Genomic DNA, 18,578 nt, shown 5'->3' on the forward strand with positions numbered 1-18,578 from the left:
AGAGAACATGGTTGAAGATAAGCCACGTATGGTGGCTCCAGCACCTAGTAATGAGAAAGCACTGCTTATTCTGGAGAACTACTGGTAACAGACTAAATATATTTGGAGATCATTGAGTATGAAAATACATGTAAAACAACAACAACAACAAAATTTTCAAGTATTTTACAAGGAATGTCTTGAGCAGCAAATCCTGGGTGGAGGCGTTTTAAGTCTGTCAGCACCTCCCTCAATATCCTCTGATTATGTGGGAACAGCTGTAATCTCAGTGGCTAAAGTGCTTGCTCCCTTTCTGTAACCTGCTGTGGGAAGGGAGCCAAAAGTGGCATCTTGGAAGTGAAACCAATTGATCTAAGAATTGCCAACAAGGGCAGGCAGAAAAGGTAATCTTGCTACAGACAACAACAGTTCATGCCAATCAAGTCCCAGGACAAGTGCCAATTCCAGGCCTGTACAGACCTGGCGGGATCTGAAGGTGGTTTACACAGGAGGCACTAAGACTGAGGGGTGGCACTGCACATACGGGGTGAAGATGGTGAGAACCCAAGTCCCATCTGTGGGAAGGTATGTGAAATGAGGCAGGGGAAAGCGGAAAATGAGACGGGATTGAAGACAGCATGGCAAGCCTCCCAGAAAGAGTCTTCAAGGGTCAGAAGGCAGAGCTTCCTGCGGGCTGTGGTGTGCAGCACATCGGAACCACAGGCAGCAGACTGCAGCCGTCTGGAGGCAGAATTAGGGGCTTGGCCTCTGCTGATCTCCAGGTATTTGAGCCTTTGGGTCCAAGATGTGCTAAAGTCTTCTAAACCCCGCTTGCCAATGTCTAGGTTCAAAGGTGAAAGGACAGATGACCCTAAACAGGGCTGCACCCACTGAACACCTTCTGATTGTCCCAGGACCAGAAAAGAACCCAATGATAAAGCTCAGCTCCAAGCTGCTCTTCGGGCATTACAGGGTCTCTGAGAAATGTCTCCAGGAAGCAAGTTTTGACCTTGGCATTTCACTTCACTTAGGGCAACTGTCATTTTGTGTCTGCACAGAAGCAGAAAAACATGGAACAGGGATGGGGGATGCCACTCTGAAAACTTGGCAAAGTGTCCTCTCTTTCTGTAACTCACCTTCTCTGGGGAAAGAGGAAGGCAGAGAAAAGGAGAGAAGAGAACTCTCCTGGTGTTAGCTAGCCTCTGCAAAGAGGGGTTTGAACTGCCCCTTCCCCAGAAAAGAACTAGCGTGCCAGCTCCACTAAACCTGCCCTCTGAAATCCATGATGCCTCCTGAGATCACAGGGACTTCCAGGGTTTTCTTTAGTGACGCACGCTAAAATGCGAAGAATTGTGGCTAGGGCTATCTCAGGTAACTACATTCCTGACTTTCTAATTCAATGTGTGCCTTCATGAAAGACACTTATGAAAAAGAAAGAAATTATTTTTAAGAGAGGCAAGGAGAGGTATGGAAATTTAATGAGTGAAAAGGATTCAGACACTTATATTCTCTGAGCAAAAAAAAAAAAAAAACCCACAAAAAACACCAAAACAAACCCCGTCAGGCAGCATCTTCCTCTTTAACCAAGTGACATCTGAACACTCAAGGGCAAACTTCACACCAGCCAGCAAGAGTGGTTCAGTCAACCTGGGTGATAAATGAGGGTGAAGGCTGTCATAGCCAAATCAGCACAGCAGACTTAGGTTTCACCTTCATTTAACAGTAACTCGCTTCATCAGTCTTTATGCAATGTCTTTCAGCAGGTCCAAGGAAAGTTAGAACTGGTGTTTCTGCCCCCACCTCCATCAGGCATTCTCATGTTTTACAGCACATTTTCAGATTTGTTGAGAAGATTTTAGAAGTAATTTTTCAGGAGCTAACCTCTTTGTCCTTCTTGTCAATTATTAATGTCTATAACCAATTAGATCATATGTCACTGTCAGAATCATTAGTAGTATATGACCAATTTTTTGCAGTTATACATGATCTTTACAAAGAAAGAGTTTATACAGAAATTGTGTCCTCAAGAATTCTAATAGTTCTTTGCACATTTCACACACTCATGGATTTGATGAATAAATGAAGGATAAATTATGCATAAAGAAATGCATTTAACAATACTTGTTTTAGAGATCTCAACTAAATCTCATAATGTAGTTTAAAGATATATTTATCCTATTTCAACAATGCATAAAATGGAGATTTTCTAAAGATTATTTTGTTTTTATGTGAAACATGTAGCACTCAAGTAAGCTGCTCTTTTTAGATCAGAATTATTAATATTTAAAAACTAAAGATGAATCAACCCTTCTATGCACACTGGCAATCTCAGGGCTGCAAATTCCAGTCGTATTCCACTTCTATTTTCTTTAACTTTTCTTGTACCAAAGTAATAAATTGCTCATGTTCGGTAAAGCGCTGCTGACACATTGGTAAGTTGGTGTCAGGAGCAGAGATCTGGCGGGGGTCCGCGAGGTTCCATACGTGATAAACCACAAAGGGTAATTTGTGCAATGGGAGTAGAAAGGGAATACTCGAAAATTATTGGATGCTTCGTTTTTATTCCACAAGCATATTATCTTAAGTATTTGAAAACAAAACTCAAGATAATATTGCATACAGAAGCTGAACCGACATTTCTACTTTTGAACAATTTGAATAATAAGCTCAATGAAGGAATGCTCTGGAGCATGGGAACTATACTGAGAAAAGGCAAAAATACTAGGTTACTGCTTGCCACCCACTGACGATAAACCCCAGATTGCCATTTTTGCAAATTATGGTGGGAAAACCAAAGGGGAACCATCATTTGAATACCTGACTGAAAAAAAAAAAAGGAAAAGAAAGAAAAAAACTAAGTAAATTATTCACTTTTTTGTTGCCCAACTTCCCTCATTTATCTAGAGGTCAAGGCTCCGCAGTGAAAGCAAAGTGGAGAGGTTTCCCCTTAATTATCTAATAAGTAATTACCTTAAATGTCTGCTTTGCTTTGGCTGTGGAGACATAGTAACAACCATGAAGACCCTACTGAAACAAGAAGATACGAAGTTCATAAAATGCTCTCCATCTCCATTGCAGAAAGGTGCAGGATCATTACCTGAAAATGCAAACTGTGATCTTTTGTGACAAGATTAAAGAAACCTTTTTTTTTTTAAGTTACAATGAGACTGACTATTCACATCTTTGTTTCATTTCCTACAGTGAAGTTTTATTGCCCAGTGAGCTAAGTGATAACTGAAGCATAGTAAAAGGACCATTGGCAGTTTACAACACGAACATAGAATTATCTCCTTTCTGGGGTCCTCTGGTTTCCTGTTCATTGCTCAGAACTCTTACTATAAAAATAAGAGATACATGGAAGGAAATAATTTTGCTCAGGCAATCAACATCAAGTTCGTGTGTCATTTCCACAAGAGAAACATACCAGACTCTAGAGAATGTCTGATGCAGTCCTAGAAAAAAAAATTAAGTAAATGAAGCCGTCATTTTCAGTGCAAAAATTCCTACTTTGGGGGATATCCTGCCATCTTGTTCTGAATTCCCTGGTACCCAACAGCTTACCAATGCTGGTCCCTTGCATACATCCAAGGTCCTACCCATTATACTTACTCTCAGAAAACTGTGTCATCCATGGGGCATTCTACTGCATCCTTCTGTTCTAAGTAAAAATGTATCCATCTACACAAAAGAGGCACCTACTCTATCTGAAAGCTAACTTGTTGAAAGCCCTTCAGTCGGGATTGAAGGACATGCCCCAGATTCTCTAACTATTATGGGTCCAAAGTAAAGTCATTCTTGGGAAACATTTTTCCTCTTAAAATGATTAGATACTACTATGGCTATAATTTATCCATTAGTCAAGGCTATCTTCCCTTTATCCTTGGAATATTTCATCTTCCTCTTTCCTCTGGCCGAAATACATAAATGTGTGCTCCATCAGATCTACGGGAACTGCACAGGAAGGAAGGTCCTGTTCAGCCCCTGATGCCAAGATGTCAATCAAGATTCGGGTTCTCTGGAATTATTTCAGTGTACATTAGAGGGATTCTTTTTGTTCTAGGACACTGAGTAAATAAAAGAGATAGATGAGATCTCCAAGGATGGATATGAGAGACAGTCCTCACCTTGCTTCTGAAAACACTTCTAATTCCTTATCGTGTTGACTGTAGGTTGTCAGGGAAACAGAAGAGGGGAGAAAGGTGTTTTGTAAACATCGCCATGGGAGAGGAATTTTGTGATGTATACATTGTGGTCCCAAGTACCTCCTTGTGGAAGGCTGAGTGAAGTCCACCTTAGCCTTACTCCCATCAGGTAGGTAGGCAATGCGGCATTAGTAAAACTCCTAATGTTCTGTGGACCACAGGAGTTTCCACAATTTTTCTACTTACCCAGGACATCAAAAGGCCATGAATATTGAAAAATGAGTCCTGGACTGGGTAAAATTATTACGGTTAACACATTGGTGGGTGATGACAAATTAATGTGTTATCTGGATGCTCCAGCTTTGAGATGGGATTCTCAGAAACCTTATGCCTGAAGTCAAAGTTAGAAGATAGATTTTAAATCAGACTTTCCCTTTACCAGCTTTCAAATGATGCCTCAGAGAGAATATCCATGAGGAAGGATTTAAAAAAATAGTAATAACAAATGACAGGTTCAGAGTAAAAGTGAGAGACTGTTAACCAAGGTGTCAGTTTCTGGGAAAATAAACAAATAAAACATTGGCTGGATTGTATTTTAAGGGATGAGAAAGCGCTTTACATGGCGATTTCTCAAATACTTATAAATTTTTCCAGAATTTATAGCCCCTAAAATTTGTCTATAACACAAACTGGACTATAAGAACTCTGAGCGAGAGAGAGAGCATTTCTTTATGACAGTCAGAAGTGGGAGAAGGACAAGAGGGAGTGTGGCGCAGGAGTTGGCAAGAGAAGCGAGTGAGTAAAAGAAATGGTGATGGAAAAGAAAGCTGCAGCCAGGGAACAGTAGTGGGATGTAGTGACTTCTTGCTGTGGTTCTTTTAGGGAAATGGCAAGTAAATCTCTAAATAACTCACTGGGATTTTTTTTAGTAACATCAGGATTTTCATTATTTAACAAATTGAGAATATATTTTAAGGCCAATAGCAAACCCAGATCCTTATGCCTTGTTCCTCCCAAAATCTACACAAAGATTTCTTCTAACAAGATGGCAGGAAATGACAAAATGTATCCTAAAACGAAACACAAGGCTTCAGATAAAAATATTAACACTAATAACACTGACACCCGCCACTCCAGGGAACTGACATCTGTGTGAATCAGTAAGGCTCCTGCAACGAAAGACAGTGAGGGAAAGGAGGTGCCTGCTGGGTCCAGGACCAGAATTCCACATTTTTAACGGAGGAACTGAAATTCAAAATGTCAAGTATTAGAGAAAAATGGCAACACAAGGTCTAAAATGACCAAGCCATGCAGAAGCGTAACTCATTGATTTTATGAAAAATATGCCACTCGATGAATGAGTCCTATTTCATTATAGCCCCTGTTGTAATGAGAAAACATGCGCCATGTTTGACTACATTCATAGCAAACTCAAGGTGGCCACATTTGCAAAGTACGTTTCTTGATGAATCCGGCTGCATCTTGCTTGTCAACTTAAGCCCATAGGAGGACTACATGTAATTCATAATGACAGATATTTCACAGGTTTATTCTTTGACTGCCAGAAGCCTCATCAATAATTCAAGACCATGACATATTGTGTATAACTGCTTCATTGCTTTCCTTTCGCAAAAAAATTCATATTTTAATCATTAAAATCATTCACATTTATATAAGCATAGAACATATAAACCAAGATATGTTCTTGTTGGGAAGACTATCAAAGGAAGAGAAAAAACTTATGGATTTTACAATTTTACATTACTATGTGATGTCTACTGAGCAACGCAAGGCAAATCCTTAACTCAAAAACAAAAATAGAAAAAAATTAAATTCTAAAAAAATCTTAGTGAACACTTAAGTGTTCCAATTTTTGTTAAGATTAAAAAATCCAAATGGATATTTTACTGTATGAAGTTTAAAATACATGGAATTTAATATATGAAAATTTATAATATGATATAACATGGTATCAACCACTTACTAGCTGGATTACCTTGGGAACGTTGTTTAATCTTTACTATTCAGTTTCCTCAATGCAATAAGATATGCAAATTAACAATCACACAGATCTTCCTCAATGAGTAGTAATGAAAATAAAATGAGATGACGTATAAGTGAATGTACTTACAAACCATATAAAAGAAAGATGTTCTTTACTGCCATCAAGTACCAGGATGAAAACAGTTAGGAAAAAATGTTATTTAAACATTACTTGACATCCATTTTTTAGAGAACTTGTTTTTAGAAGCATGAGTTGCTATGCCAAAAGTTTTCAGTTTGCACTTTGTCTTAAGTCTAATTTAGGCCATTTCATAGAAGTATAAAAAGGTACACAAGACAATTTCACCTTCCTACCCCACCACATCATGTTCAGAAACTCCTTTTATACTTAATCTAACTAAAGGATTTAATCTTAACTTCATAAAAGCAAATATATTTAATTGGAGATATTCCTTAGTTTCTTTATTTCCAGAATAAATTTTGCTTCTGGAAGACTTTCAAGTCTGGTCAATATATATTTTAAAAAAACAATAAATACATTGTATAATGTGAAAATCATTCTGGTTGGTTTTTCTGAATTGTCTTGGGAGCCTTTTTTTTTTTTTTTTTTTTTTAATATTCTTTGTTTCCTGGGTTCTTTCTTCTGACTCCCCAACAGGGACTGTCTATACACGTCATATTTGGACAAAGCACACCAGCAAAGTGGGTAAGCAAATTCAGAGCTGCCCCTTAAGTACAAGTTAATTATTAATGGCTGTTGAGAGGCTGAGCAGCAACCCTCACAACGTGACAGGCCAAGAGAGTAGCTAGTCTGACAGAGAGGGGAAGCATATGCTACAGTTAAATCAGCAGGCTCTGAGGTCAGATATGTGGAATTCCAAGACGGGTGTGAGTCTTACAGCTGGGTGGCCATTGGCAAGTGATTAATTCCTCATTGCTTGGTTTCCTTATTGTTAACGTGGAAATAATAATAATGCCTATCTCAAAGAGTTGTGAGGGCTAAATAAAAGAATCCGAGGAGAAAGTAGTCAGAAAAGCACCCGACACACAGATGATATTCCATGAATATTAAATAGCATATGTGATGAAGTGTAGACAAAATAAAAGGGTTATTTTTCATACCAATTTCTTGACCTAGGGGTCCAAACTTCAAGCACAGAAAAATCAACTTAATGTTTCTCTTAAAATCAAAATGCTTAATCATTACATTAATTCAACTTTCTTATACGGTGCCTTTCACTATGCATACACACACCACACTATAATACATACATATGTGTGTGGGGGGGTATGTATATATGTAACCCATTTATCTTAATGGCAGGAAGGCAGAAATTGGAAATACAGATCATAGGACCTGCTCACATTCTCAGTGAAGCCATTTAATTTTCCCATGCTTCTGTGAGTTTAAATAATTTTGATTTGTGGCTAGTGAAAGAAGTGTCCGTTCATTCTCGGTGAAAGGGGAGAGAGTCGCGAGTGTGCCGCACAGCTGCAAGCAGGTCAACCTTGCCAATCCGGTCGGAGACGAGTAAGGATGCCTCTCAGCTCAGGGGAAACAGAGACGCAAGTTGTGCTGAGTGGCTAATAATAGCAAATTATCAGGGAAAAAGTACCTTTGGCTTTGAGTTCTCATTTGTTTACTGGTCTTCACGCTTGATATACCTCTTAACACCTCCACAAAAGGAGAGGCGAATTCTCTAACTTAAATAAGAATATAGAGATCTGCCCATATATATCAGCTAATCTTTCCATTCATGTAAATGTAACAACTTGCATTTTTTCCTTGCTTTTAAAAGTGTTGTCAAATGTAGTGTTGAGTGCAATCTTCAACCAAGTTTAACTTACACTGTTGTGTGTTCAAAGGTTTCCAACCTCAAGGGATAATCTCAGAGAAACAACGCCCTAACAGCTGATTTCTTTTTACAGCAATGGTTAAACATTCTGTGTTTATTCTGCATTCATGTAGGACACATACCACTCTCAGAAAGGAGAGTTTAAGAGGATTTATTAACACTTGCCAACTCCCTTGAAAGATGTGTTCCAAAGGGTACATTATACCCATGTTACCCATAAAAGCGTAAAAAATTAAAAAACTGAAATGAAAGTGTCTTAATGCATTTTAAATGTTGCTGCTTGCTTTTCCTGAATCAGTGTTCCTTTGAGGCAGTGGGGCAAAGAACGACACCCAGTTTGGAATATTCACGTGCTAACAGCAGCCATGTGTCTCTCACCGTGGGTCAGAGCCCTCTCCTTGTTACCTGAGATTTTGCATACATCAGAGGCAAACATGGTCATATTTTTCCTAGAAATGAATGTAAACCATTCATTAGGATTCATTGAAATCCTAATCACTGCTCTCATAGATTGCTAAATTAAAGCAAAGGTTAATAGGAATGTTTTTTAAATGAATTTTCGACATTCAGGGGCTGAGTAATGGCTGTTTATGTAATGTTCCCACTGAGATAAATGGAAGTATTACTGTGTTTGCTGCTTGTTTAAAACTCCTTTGCATTTTTACATAACATCCCATTTCTCATTACCAGGAAAGGTTTGCGATTTGAACCATGATACTTTTTCACTCACAATAAATCAATGCGTCATAAGAACAGAATACGAAGTAATATAACTCACTACCATTAGACCTTCCCGTAGAGTGAGTCCCAGAAGACATTGCCAGGTTGGGTTGCTATAGCAACAGAGCTCTGATGCCTCTTTTGCTCGGTTTGTTACAGGGAGGTGATTTTTACCACACGGGCATAATCCTGAAGAATTTTTGTAGTAAAGAAGAAATTACAGTGAGTCCATAACAATGTGTGTGACCCTTCCATTGATCTGAGATGGTTTCATTTAAAAGTAGTATAAAGAAGGTGACTCCACAACATTTCAAATCCCTTTGCTGACTTCCAATTAAATTATTCATTGTCTTTTCTTTAGGCTCTTTAAATAGTCACACTTCTTAAAATATTAAAAAAAGAATATCCTGAACAATTACGGTGTTAGCATGGAAACTCATGTTCTTTTTTCCTTGCAAGATTTTTTAATTTATTATTAATTTTCTTTTTTTATTAAGTTTATTGGGGTGACATTGGTTAATAAGATGATATAGGTTTCAAGTGTCCAATTCTATGATACATCATCTGTATATTGCATTGTTGTCATACAGTCTTACCTAACTGTGAAGGTCTGCTATAAAAAATGACTTGAAATGATATTAATTCAATTAAAAAAATATCTACAATTAGCAAGAAGACTCAACAAGACTTTACTGGCAATATAGAAGACTTACCTTCTGACTTCTGTTAAAAAGATATCAGGGTGGACAATACATCCTATGATGTATACAGGTCTAATTGGTTTGACTATTAAACTAGATACATCATCTAAAGCTTTTAGAACAGTGTCTGGCATACATGTAAACACCTAATAAATATTGTTATCACTTTTATTGCTATTATTATAGAGTCAGGCAGACACATTATGTCCCTTTCTTTACAGTAGGCACTACTGAGTAAACGATTGTAAGGCATTTTTAATATGTTTAAAGCAAAAATGGTACAAGGAATACACAACTACATCGTTGAACCTTAGATATATTGTAAAAAAGGAGGCAGCTCTTTTTTAGAGAACTGAACTTGTGAATAAAATGTTTGCATTTCAATGACATGCCACAGGGAAGCAACCTGGAGTAGAGTTTATTATGGGTTTGAGAATCAAAATTTCAATTTCAGTTTTGTTTATCATACTACTTACTTCGGACCTAGCCTCTCTATGTCTGGGAGAAAAAAGGGCTTGTGTCGTGTCACCTGTGATGAAAGGATAAAACAACTCCTGGCTGTGTGGCAGAGGGGGTTCAGGAGACCACGTGTATAACGCACTTGCTAAAGTGCCTGCACACGTGACACTTTTTAAATTGTAGCTGTCTTTCCTTTGAAGGTTTTCCAGTCATTTCCTGGAATCATTATTTCCAAATGGAACTTTAAGGTCAAAATGGCTATAAATTCAGTATTTCTTAGTAGTACTTTTATATATATGGGTTTTAACTCTGACAAATGTAGAAAACTTTCAATTCTGTATAATTCCATACAAATTATTTTTTTAAATTTGCTTCAATTTACCATTCTTTTCCTAAAGTATGTTTTCATGACCTTCTAGCCCAGGAGGATGGTCTGAGGGGAGGGGGGAACACGGGAGAGGGACAATTTCAGATACATCTGGAAAATGCCGCATCACACATCTCATTGTGCACTATGGGATTAATAGGTCCATTAGCATATTCATCCCTCTAAGAAATCCCAGATAATCCCAGTTAAATAAATCAATATTTCTTAGTGGTAGAGAGCATCAGTTCAGGAGTTGGGCCTTTGAAACCCTCTTTCACCACTCATTAGCTTATATCTTTGGGAAGTTATTCAACCTCCATTTATAGCTTCCTCACCTATCAAATGGACATGGCGACAGTGTCTACCACACCAGGATGAGAAGTAAAATGAGATCTATCACGTGCTCCGACAGGGGCTACCAGAGTCAGTTATCAATAATAAGAGTAATTCAAGAAGCCTGTTTAGACTCTCTATCGTGATAAATAATACCTTCTTTATAAATAATACCTTTGAATACATCTTCTGAAACTATTATTTGTTGGAACACACCTTGAACAACATCAAAGTACAATGTTAGGGTAGTGATACATTGTAATTAAGTAAAATATATAATGTATATTTATATATAAATATATATGCATATATATTTATACACATATATACACGCATACATATTAATCATATTATTGCCCAATATAAGAAGCATAAAAAGTCAGCTACCTCACAATACATGACCCTACTGGCTTGCTTGCTATTGGGCCAGAAAGTCCTACTTCCAGAGCATTAGAGCAATGATGTTAAGTGTAGAGAACTTACCCCGTGGACATTCTACTATTTAGGGCTGTTTACAAATCAGTTTATCATATCAGCAGAGGTCAGTTTATCATATAAAGTTATTTGCATGACACTAAAAATTAAGCTTTAAAGGAAAGGGAGATCATAATTAAAGCTTTCCTGCCTAAGAGAGAGAAGACTGAGTATGTGGTCACTTATGGGGTCTGCAGAGAGAAGGAAAATTATGCAGAGGTTTGTATTTCTTTTGGTACTAATCCAAAACAATCTGAGAGTTCAAAATGGACAGATAAAATAGTAAAGGAAGATAAGAAAGGGTAAAAAGCTTCAGCCAAGGAAAAATATGCTGCCACTGCACACACACACACACAAAAAAGCAAAATCTTCCTTACTGTATAACACATGACTCCAATAAACCTCCCTACCCTTTTCCAGAAGACGAGAAGCTTAGCCAAAGGACCAAAAAATGAGCCGTCAGCTAATTAATATGACAGCTTATAAAAGTCTTTTTATTTATTCTCAAATTTGTAACTGTATCAGGTTGCTGACTGTTCTTTTGAAGAGTTCATATTGTTAAAGTCATCAGCAGAAGTAAACGCAAAACAAAAAATTCACTCCAATTTTACACCCTCAACAATTAAAAACTATTTTCCATTATTCCTATTCCCCTCAAATCTTGATCATAACCATATATCACTTCTACACAAAGGTATTTTTATAGGTAAATACAATTTCAAAGTCTGGGTTTTTTTGCCACTTAATATTATATCCTCAGTATTTTCTCACAAGGATACAGACAAGTCTTCAAAACGATCATTTCTAGTACCTGAAAGGTTATTGTCTTCCATAATCAGGCACGCCATGATTTCTAATTGTGGTGTTCTACAAAAAATGTCTTCCTTTACATCGTTCTTTCTTTCTTAGAGATTGCTGGTTTCAAACTTCAGCCACCTCAGAATCACCTGCAGGTCGATAAAACACTAGTGGCCCGGCCCTGCCCTCAGAGAGTTCCTGATTGATAAGTTGGGGGAGGCCAAAAATCTGCAACTCCAACAAGCTCCCAGGTAATGCAGACATTGCTGATCTGGGGATCACTTTCAAAACTCACTGTAAGATTATTTACATAGACTATCATCATCGCTGAACTGAGGTTGGCAAGTAAAATAGCACAGACCTGTACGTGGCTTCGGAGAAACCTTTCCCAGAGGCTCACACACATTCATATTGCCAACTGACTTCTTGATTCTTAAGGCCAACTAACTGAATGAATGAGTGAACAAAGGAAAATTCTTACTTCTGCCCTCCTCAGAATTGTAACATGAGGCCTGAGATCCATCTATGTGCATTTTAAAGGTATACAGCATGGCTAAATGGTCATATCCAAATCTGTTACCATAGAAATCAACAGGATTTGGTAAAACCCACAGGAAGTTGTATCATTATTATCCAAATTCAAAAGTCACTGAAAAATAATGGAAATATCCTTTGGAGGAAAGTAAATTTGTATCTTCACTACAAAGAAACACATTAGCTTCATTTATCTTGACTGTCCACCAGATTGGTTGAAAACAATGTTGGAAGGTATGGAGCAAAAATATGGCTTTGAAAATTATTTTTTATAAGTGAGAAACAAGAGAATTCCCACTTTGGCAGGGCATTATTAGCATGATTGTCTACAAGTCAAAAAACTCAGAGGTTTTCTTTGGCACTATCGGATTCTTTATACATGGATAGAAATTAATCCCTCACCTTGAAATGGAGACATATGCATATAAGGAAACATGCCTACAGAAGCACATAGACGCATCTACATAAGTGCACACTACATAGCCACGTATGCGAAGTACCCATCCATACAGTAGTTTCTAAAACCCACAGGTAAGACATATGCTTAGCAAAGATATCTTCTGCAGAAAATGTCTTCTGGGCTCTCTGTCTTTAATCTGCTCAGATTCTTAAATTTTCATTCTTACTTGCTGCTACTGTGTCTGTTTGAATGTATAAGGAGAAGATGTGTTCACATGCATAATAATCATAAAATCATATATAAGTAAAGTGATCGGGCGTTGTCAACCAACCTTGGAATTTGGTTAGCAATGAAATTGTTAAGCTGAGAGTGAATGCATTATATGTAGACTTATTAAGAGAATCTTGTATTTATCAATTTCTAAGAGGTAGTTTTTTTCTGAGTCACTGTTTTGATAATTGTACTGCATTCATGTAAGAGCTAAGGCAACAGCCTTAAGAACAGTCTTGAAGGACAGAATCGTTCTTTGTATGGCCAGGTTCATTATGGCTGTATGAAGATTCTGCTGTTCTCAGGACAGATAGAAAACTAGGGCATAAAAGCTAAGACACAACATATTGGGTTGGTCAAAAATTTTGTTTGTTTTTTCTGTAAGACGGTTCTAGTAGCACTTAGTTGTCTTTAACTTAATTTGAAATGATTTTGTTTGATTGTATTGCAACAGCTCTCATATCAGGGTGCATTTTAAAAAACTTACCAAAATTGGTGAATTTTTGTGTAGCCATTTTAATACTGAAGATAGAAGAAAATATGCAACATTTTAGCATATTATGTTTTATTATTTCAAGAAAGGTAAAAACACAACTGAAATACAAAAAGAGATTTGTGCAGTGTTATGGAGATGGTGCTGTGACTGATCAAGTGTGTCAAAAGTGGTTTGTGAAGTTTCACGCTGGAGATTTCTCACTGCATGATGCTCCAACATTGGGTAGACCAGTTGAAGTTGATAGCAATCAAATTGAGACATTAATTGAGAACAATCAATGTTTTACTACGTGGGAGATAGCTGACATACTCAAAGTGTCCAAATCAATAAAGTTATTGGTGAAAATGAAAAACGTGTCTTTTATTTTACAGAAATCACTAAACGGACTTTTTGGCCAACCCAATAGTAAATATGACCATATTTAGGAGCCTCAAAAAATATGACAAAGTTTAAAATATGCAAATGTTAAACATATAAATATAAGAAATGCAGAACATCAATGAAGACACCTCGAGGTGATCATTCCCCTCGTGTGTGTAAGAATTTGACTAAAGGCACTCACTACTTAATCCAGGTGTTCAGAGAGCCGTAAAGTTAAGATATTAGCAGCAACAACCATACAATCATTTGAAAACCCATGCCTCTGAGGGTTTTTTATTTTGATAACTGCCATTCCTTACAGTGAGTTAGTGCAGAGTGACAATCAATTAAATACAGTCCTTGCCACAAATCAAAAGTACTAGCCAAAGTGTGTACTCAGCAGTGAGACGCTATCAGTTCACGCATTCACTAAAGTGAAGGAAAGAGGGAGAAATGTGTGATGAATGGCGCCATGGGGCTTGCTTGTGGAATTTCCATTCCTACACTCAAAGGAATGGGAGGTTATAAGTCTCTAGGGTTAACCAGGAACAACAGAGGAGCGTTTTTAGAATCATTTTCCTCCGTCAGGGTGGGAATGGACCCCTAGCAAGCCAAAGGAGAAGAATTTCAACAAATATATGTTAATGAATATCTTCCTTTTTTGGACAAAGAGTTTAACTTTCCAGTTTAGGCAGTTATATAAAGAGTTCTTTTTAAAAATTAAGGGTTGAAAAAAAGTGTTAATTCAGAAGTGAAATCTGTTGTAAAACAAAAAAAGTTCCAATTACGTGTGGGCAGTACAAAATGAGGAAAAGTGAGTGACTGAAGCCCTTCAAGCACCTCCCGGTGCAGCACGGTGCCACAGCTTGCTGGCCATCCAGCGCAGGACCACGCGACAGTCCCCTTCTCCCTGCTGGCTTACCTGGAGCCCTGGAAGCACAGAACTCAACCTGCACAGTATGTTCTGCTGTAACACACTGGTGTTTAACTCAAATGCTATCACTAGGGACGTTCATGCAATTTTTTCTCAGTAATGCAAATCCCAATTCCTCTATAAACAATGCAATGCACAGATTTTACCAAAAGGAAACCATTTTCTGGAAGGAAAAATGGAACACCAAAAAATACCTTAAAAGTTAAAGCGGGGTAAATTTATGTAATTCATAAATAAAGATATCAAATTCTTTGACAATTGACTATATGTAGAACTCTAGACACAAATAAAAATATGTAACATGTATTTTTGCCTAAAGATATTAGGGTACATTAGAAGGAAAAGTCTCTGACTTATTAATTTGTATAAATGTACAAAATTTATTAATTTATACATGTTTTTGTCAATGCTTCTATCATAAAAGGAATAATTTTTCACATGAATAAAATGCTGTTTTGATTCTGAGCTCAAGGGCCTAATATTCTCAAGGGGCCTTGAGTCTGAACTGAGGAAGGTCAACATAGTAAAATTGAAGCACATCTTTGGAAATACTAGGTCACTATTTTTTAATGTACTGAAGGGAAAGGAGGCAGCCTGGCTAAAATGAATCTGTAAGTTATCCTTATGATAAGGAACAAGAAGCCAATAGGCCCTGATGGGGCAACCGTTTATCCTAGTGAGGCCATTCTCCCCGATTGGTACTCAAACCCCTCGTAACAAAATCTCGTTATGTGCCTTTCGTGGCTATTCCAAAGCAACATGTCAATTATTATCTGAGGTTTTTTAAAAAAATAATAAACCTTGACCTAATTAGATTACAATCCAAAATGATTGCCATTATTGTTGAAGGCAATCATTTGATCAATCATTATGATCAAACTTTTCTTCAAATAACATGTTGTTGAACTTTTAAAAACAAAAGCTGAGCCTAAAAATAATCTTCAGTCAAAAGTTGAAATTGAGAAAACATTACAGAGACACAATTTCTACTGAGCCATCACTGATTTGAGTATTGTTTAGCATATACATTGATTGTACTAAATGTACCCATTCAAATCATTCTGCTCTATGGAATAATATCAAGCAATGTATTTGTAACTTATTCATATGAAAAGAGGCTAGAGCCCCTTTGAGTCATAACTAGTGTTATTTAGGAAAGGACTGAAAAATGAGGTAGAAAATACTTATACTTATCAATTGCAGGTTTCTAGAAATATATCAGTGCTATATTTTTCATTTTCTTATTTTGGAGAACAATTCTTGGTCTTATGAAAAGTCATAGATTTATTTTAAGAGATTAAGTTTTCTTGATTATTACCAAAACAGATCTCAAGTGAAAGGCCTCAAATGTTACTTTACTGAGCCACTAATTACAATCTAAAACTGCTCACGCTGTAAAAGGGACAGAGACCACCAAGTCACTCATTGGCACAGGTCCGAATTTCTTTATTCACCCCCCGAAAGCTAAGTAAGAAATGGCAGTCACCATTTCACCATGCTACTGTACTGAATTTTCATTCTCCTCACTCTGGTTCATAACCCAAACATCTTGAAAAAAATCATGTTTAAATCATTACCAGGACTGATAGGATGATCTTCCTGAAGTTGAGATGTGAAAGGCCAGGGCAGAACATTGATTTCTGTTTCCCACTGTGTGTGTGTGTGTGTGTGTGTGTGTGTAGGTAGTTCCTTTGAAACTAAATGTACAAACAAAAAGCAATTTGTTCGTTTTTCTTTTCCTCATTCTATTTGATCTCTATGATCTATTTGGTATGTGCTTTTTGTGTGTATATGTAAAAAGACAGAGTTCTATTTATTTAGCCCTCAGCAGTAATTACATATGATACATTTTAAAACATTCATACCTCATGCCTTCAAGTCCAACTGTAACCAACAGAGGGGGAGTTCCTGCTTAGTTATTGGTCATATTTTCCTGCAACACCCAACTCAAGTCCTGAAAGGCTCACAAAGGACAAGACATCAAGTGAAAAGTAAAACTTTACCCTAATGAAGAGGATCTTTTCTCCCACTCGGTATCTTCCTTGAGAGAGCCTCTCCACACAGAATTTGCTTGGGCATTTGCAAGGAGGATCCTCAGAAATCCTTTTCACCTGAAATAGAAGAGCAGGCAGGTTCATTCTCCTTAATCAAGTCCCACTTAGATTAATCAGTTCTGTGGGTTCAAAGCCCCTGGACCATTACTGCTTTCAAATTTGTTCAATATCAGACTATGAGCATGATTTGAGCACAGAAATAGCACAGTAAGTCTAACTATATAAAGATCAGGCCCAGAGGGCACCTTCTGAAGGCCAGTAACTGCCTTCGGAAGAGCTGCGTGATGACAATGACAACGATGCTGGAGAATAACGATGAGCATATCAGTTGGTAGCATAGGAATGATGACTTGGGTTCTCATTTTGGGAGGATTAGAAAGATCACGTACAATTGGGTTTCCAAGATAACCATACTGAAAGCTAGAAAAGAAGGCATGTTAACATAGCTAATGTATGTTTCCTTATTATAATTTAACAATATGAATTTTACCCATTTCAAAATAAATGAGAATACATTATTTTTTAAAATAAGATTGTAGTTTCATCTTATTTTGAATGCAAAGACATTTTTAAATAAGTCATCTCTACTTCACCCTGGCTCATCCAGCAACTCACTCCGTTTCAGTAAGTGCCACCCACCAAAACCTATTCCTGTGGCGGCATCGTACATGCATTTTATAGAACCCACGTCTGAGTACCAGCACTTATCTCTATTTTACCTATCTCCCTCTTCTTAGAAAACACCTAATCTAAATGATATGGGCACAGTGCGTATTGGGGTGACTGTCGAAGACAATGCACAGTCCATGATTTAAGGAAGAAGGTTGATATTAATGTTCTGCCTCATTGAGAGCCTGTCATGATGTGTCTCATGACTGACCTCCCTTCAACCAACTTACCCACCAACCAAACAACCCCAAACAACACTTTCCTGTATTCTGAGTCAAGGTTTCCTTGGAAGAGACAGCTAAGAAATGTGCAGCCTGCATTTGAGAAGCTAGAGAATATCGATTTAGTGTCTAAAGGCGTTAGCTTGGACTCCCCCCACTCCAATGCTTTCCTCCCCAAAGACACAGTTCCTAAAGTTCCGTCAGCAGAGACACTCAATCATTCCTGCCCACAATGCAACGTCTGACCTGTCAGCCTTCTACTAAGCAGAGACTGTGGGGACAGTAATGTGAACTCACCGGTGTGTTGTTGTAAAGGACTGAAACAGCTTGGTCTCCCTAGACTGAGAGATTCCAGAAAGTAGGGAAGCCTAAAAAACTGGAGGAAAAGTAGAGGGGTACTGAAGAAAACTTATCTAAAGAACTATATAATTATGCCTCAGTGGAGACAAAAAGAGAAACCAACACTGCAGCTGGGGAAGAGAACCAACTTTGGGATACATATTTTCATCGGTCCCTTCTAGAATCCTTATAATTCTTAATACTTATTCTTATCATATGAAATTAGATAACAGTTGTTGATTAACCTTAATTTCTCTTTCCTGGATTGTGAGTTACTTATGGGTGAAGATGGTATTTCATTATAGTTTTAAATCTTCGAAATAAGGCACAATGCCTTAATGGCATATACTATGTGCTCAATACATGCATATGAGTAAATAAATGAATTGATAAAAAAACATGAGCCTACTCAGGACACAGGGGGAAATTAGGGCAACAGATTAAGACTGGATTTAAAGAATCTTACAG

At 37.4% G+C, this 18,578-nt stretch overlaps 1 protein-coding gene across 5 annotated transcripts in view; it reads right to left on the minus strand.

Annotated features, from left to right (window-relative positions):
* The window catches only part of GAS2 (growth arrest specific 2), a 115,609-nt gene that overhangs the window by 31,301 nt on the left and 65,730 nt on the right, over positions 1-18,578 (minus strand). For 3 of the 5 annotated variants that reach the window (XM_053924380.1, XM_053924381.1, XM_024558973.3), the window contains exon 7: positions 16,831-16,938. In XM_053924380.1, the coding sequence (XP_053780355.1) occupies positions 16,831-16,938 (108 nt within the window). Of the gene's footprint in view, positions 1-2,949; positions 3,004-16,830; positions 16,939-18,578 lie in introns of all 5 variants that reach the window. The other 2 variants (XM_053924379.1, XM_045194075.3) reach the window with 1 other exon arrangement.

The sequence above is a fragment of the Desmodus rotundus genome, chromosome 5 (assembly GCF_022682495.2).
Source record: "Desmodus rotundus isolate HL8 chromosome 5, HLdesRot8A.1, whole genome shotgun sequence".
Classification (NCBI taxonomy): Eukaryota; Metazoa; Chordata; class Mammalia; order Chiroptera; family Phyllostomidae; genus Desmodus; species Desmodus rotundus.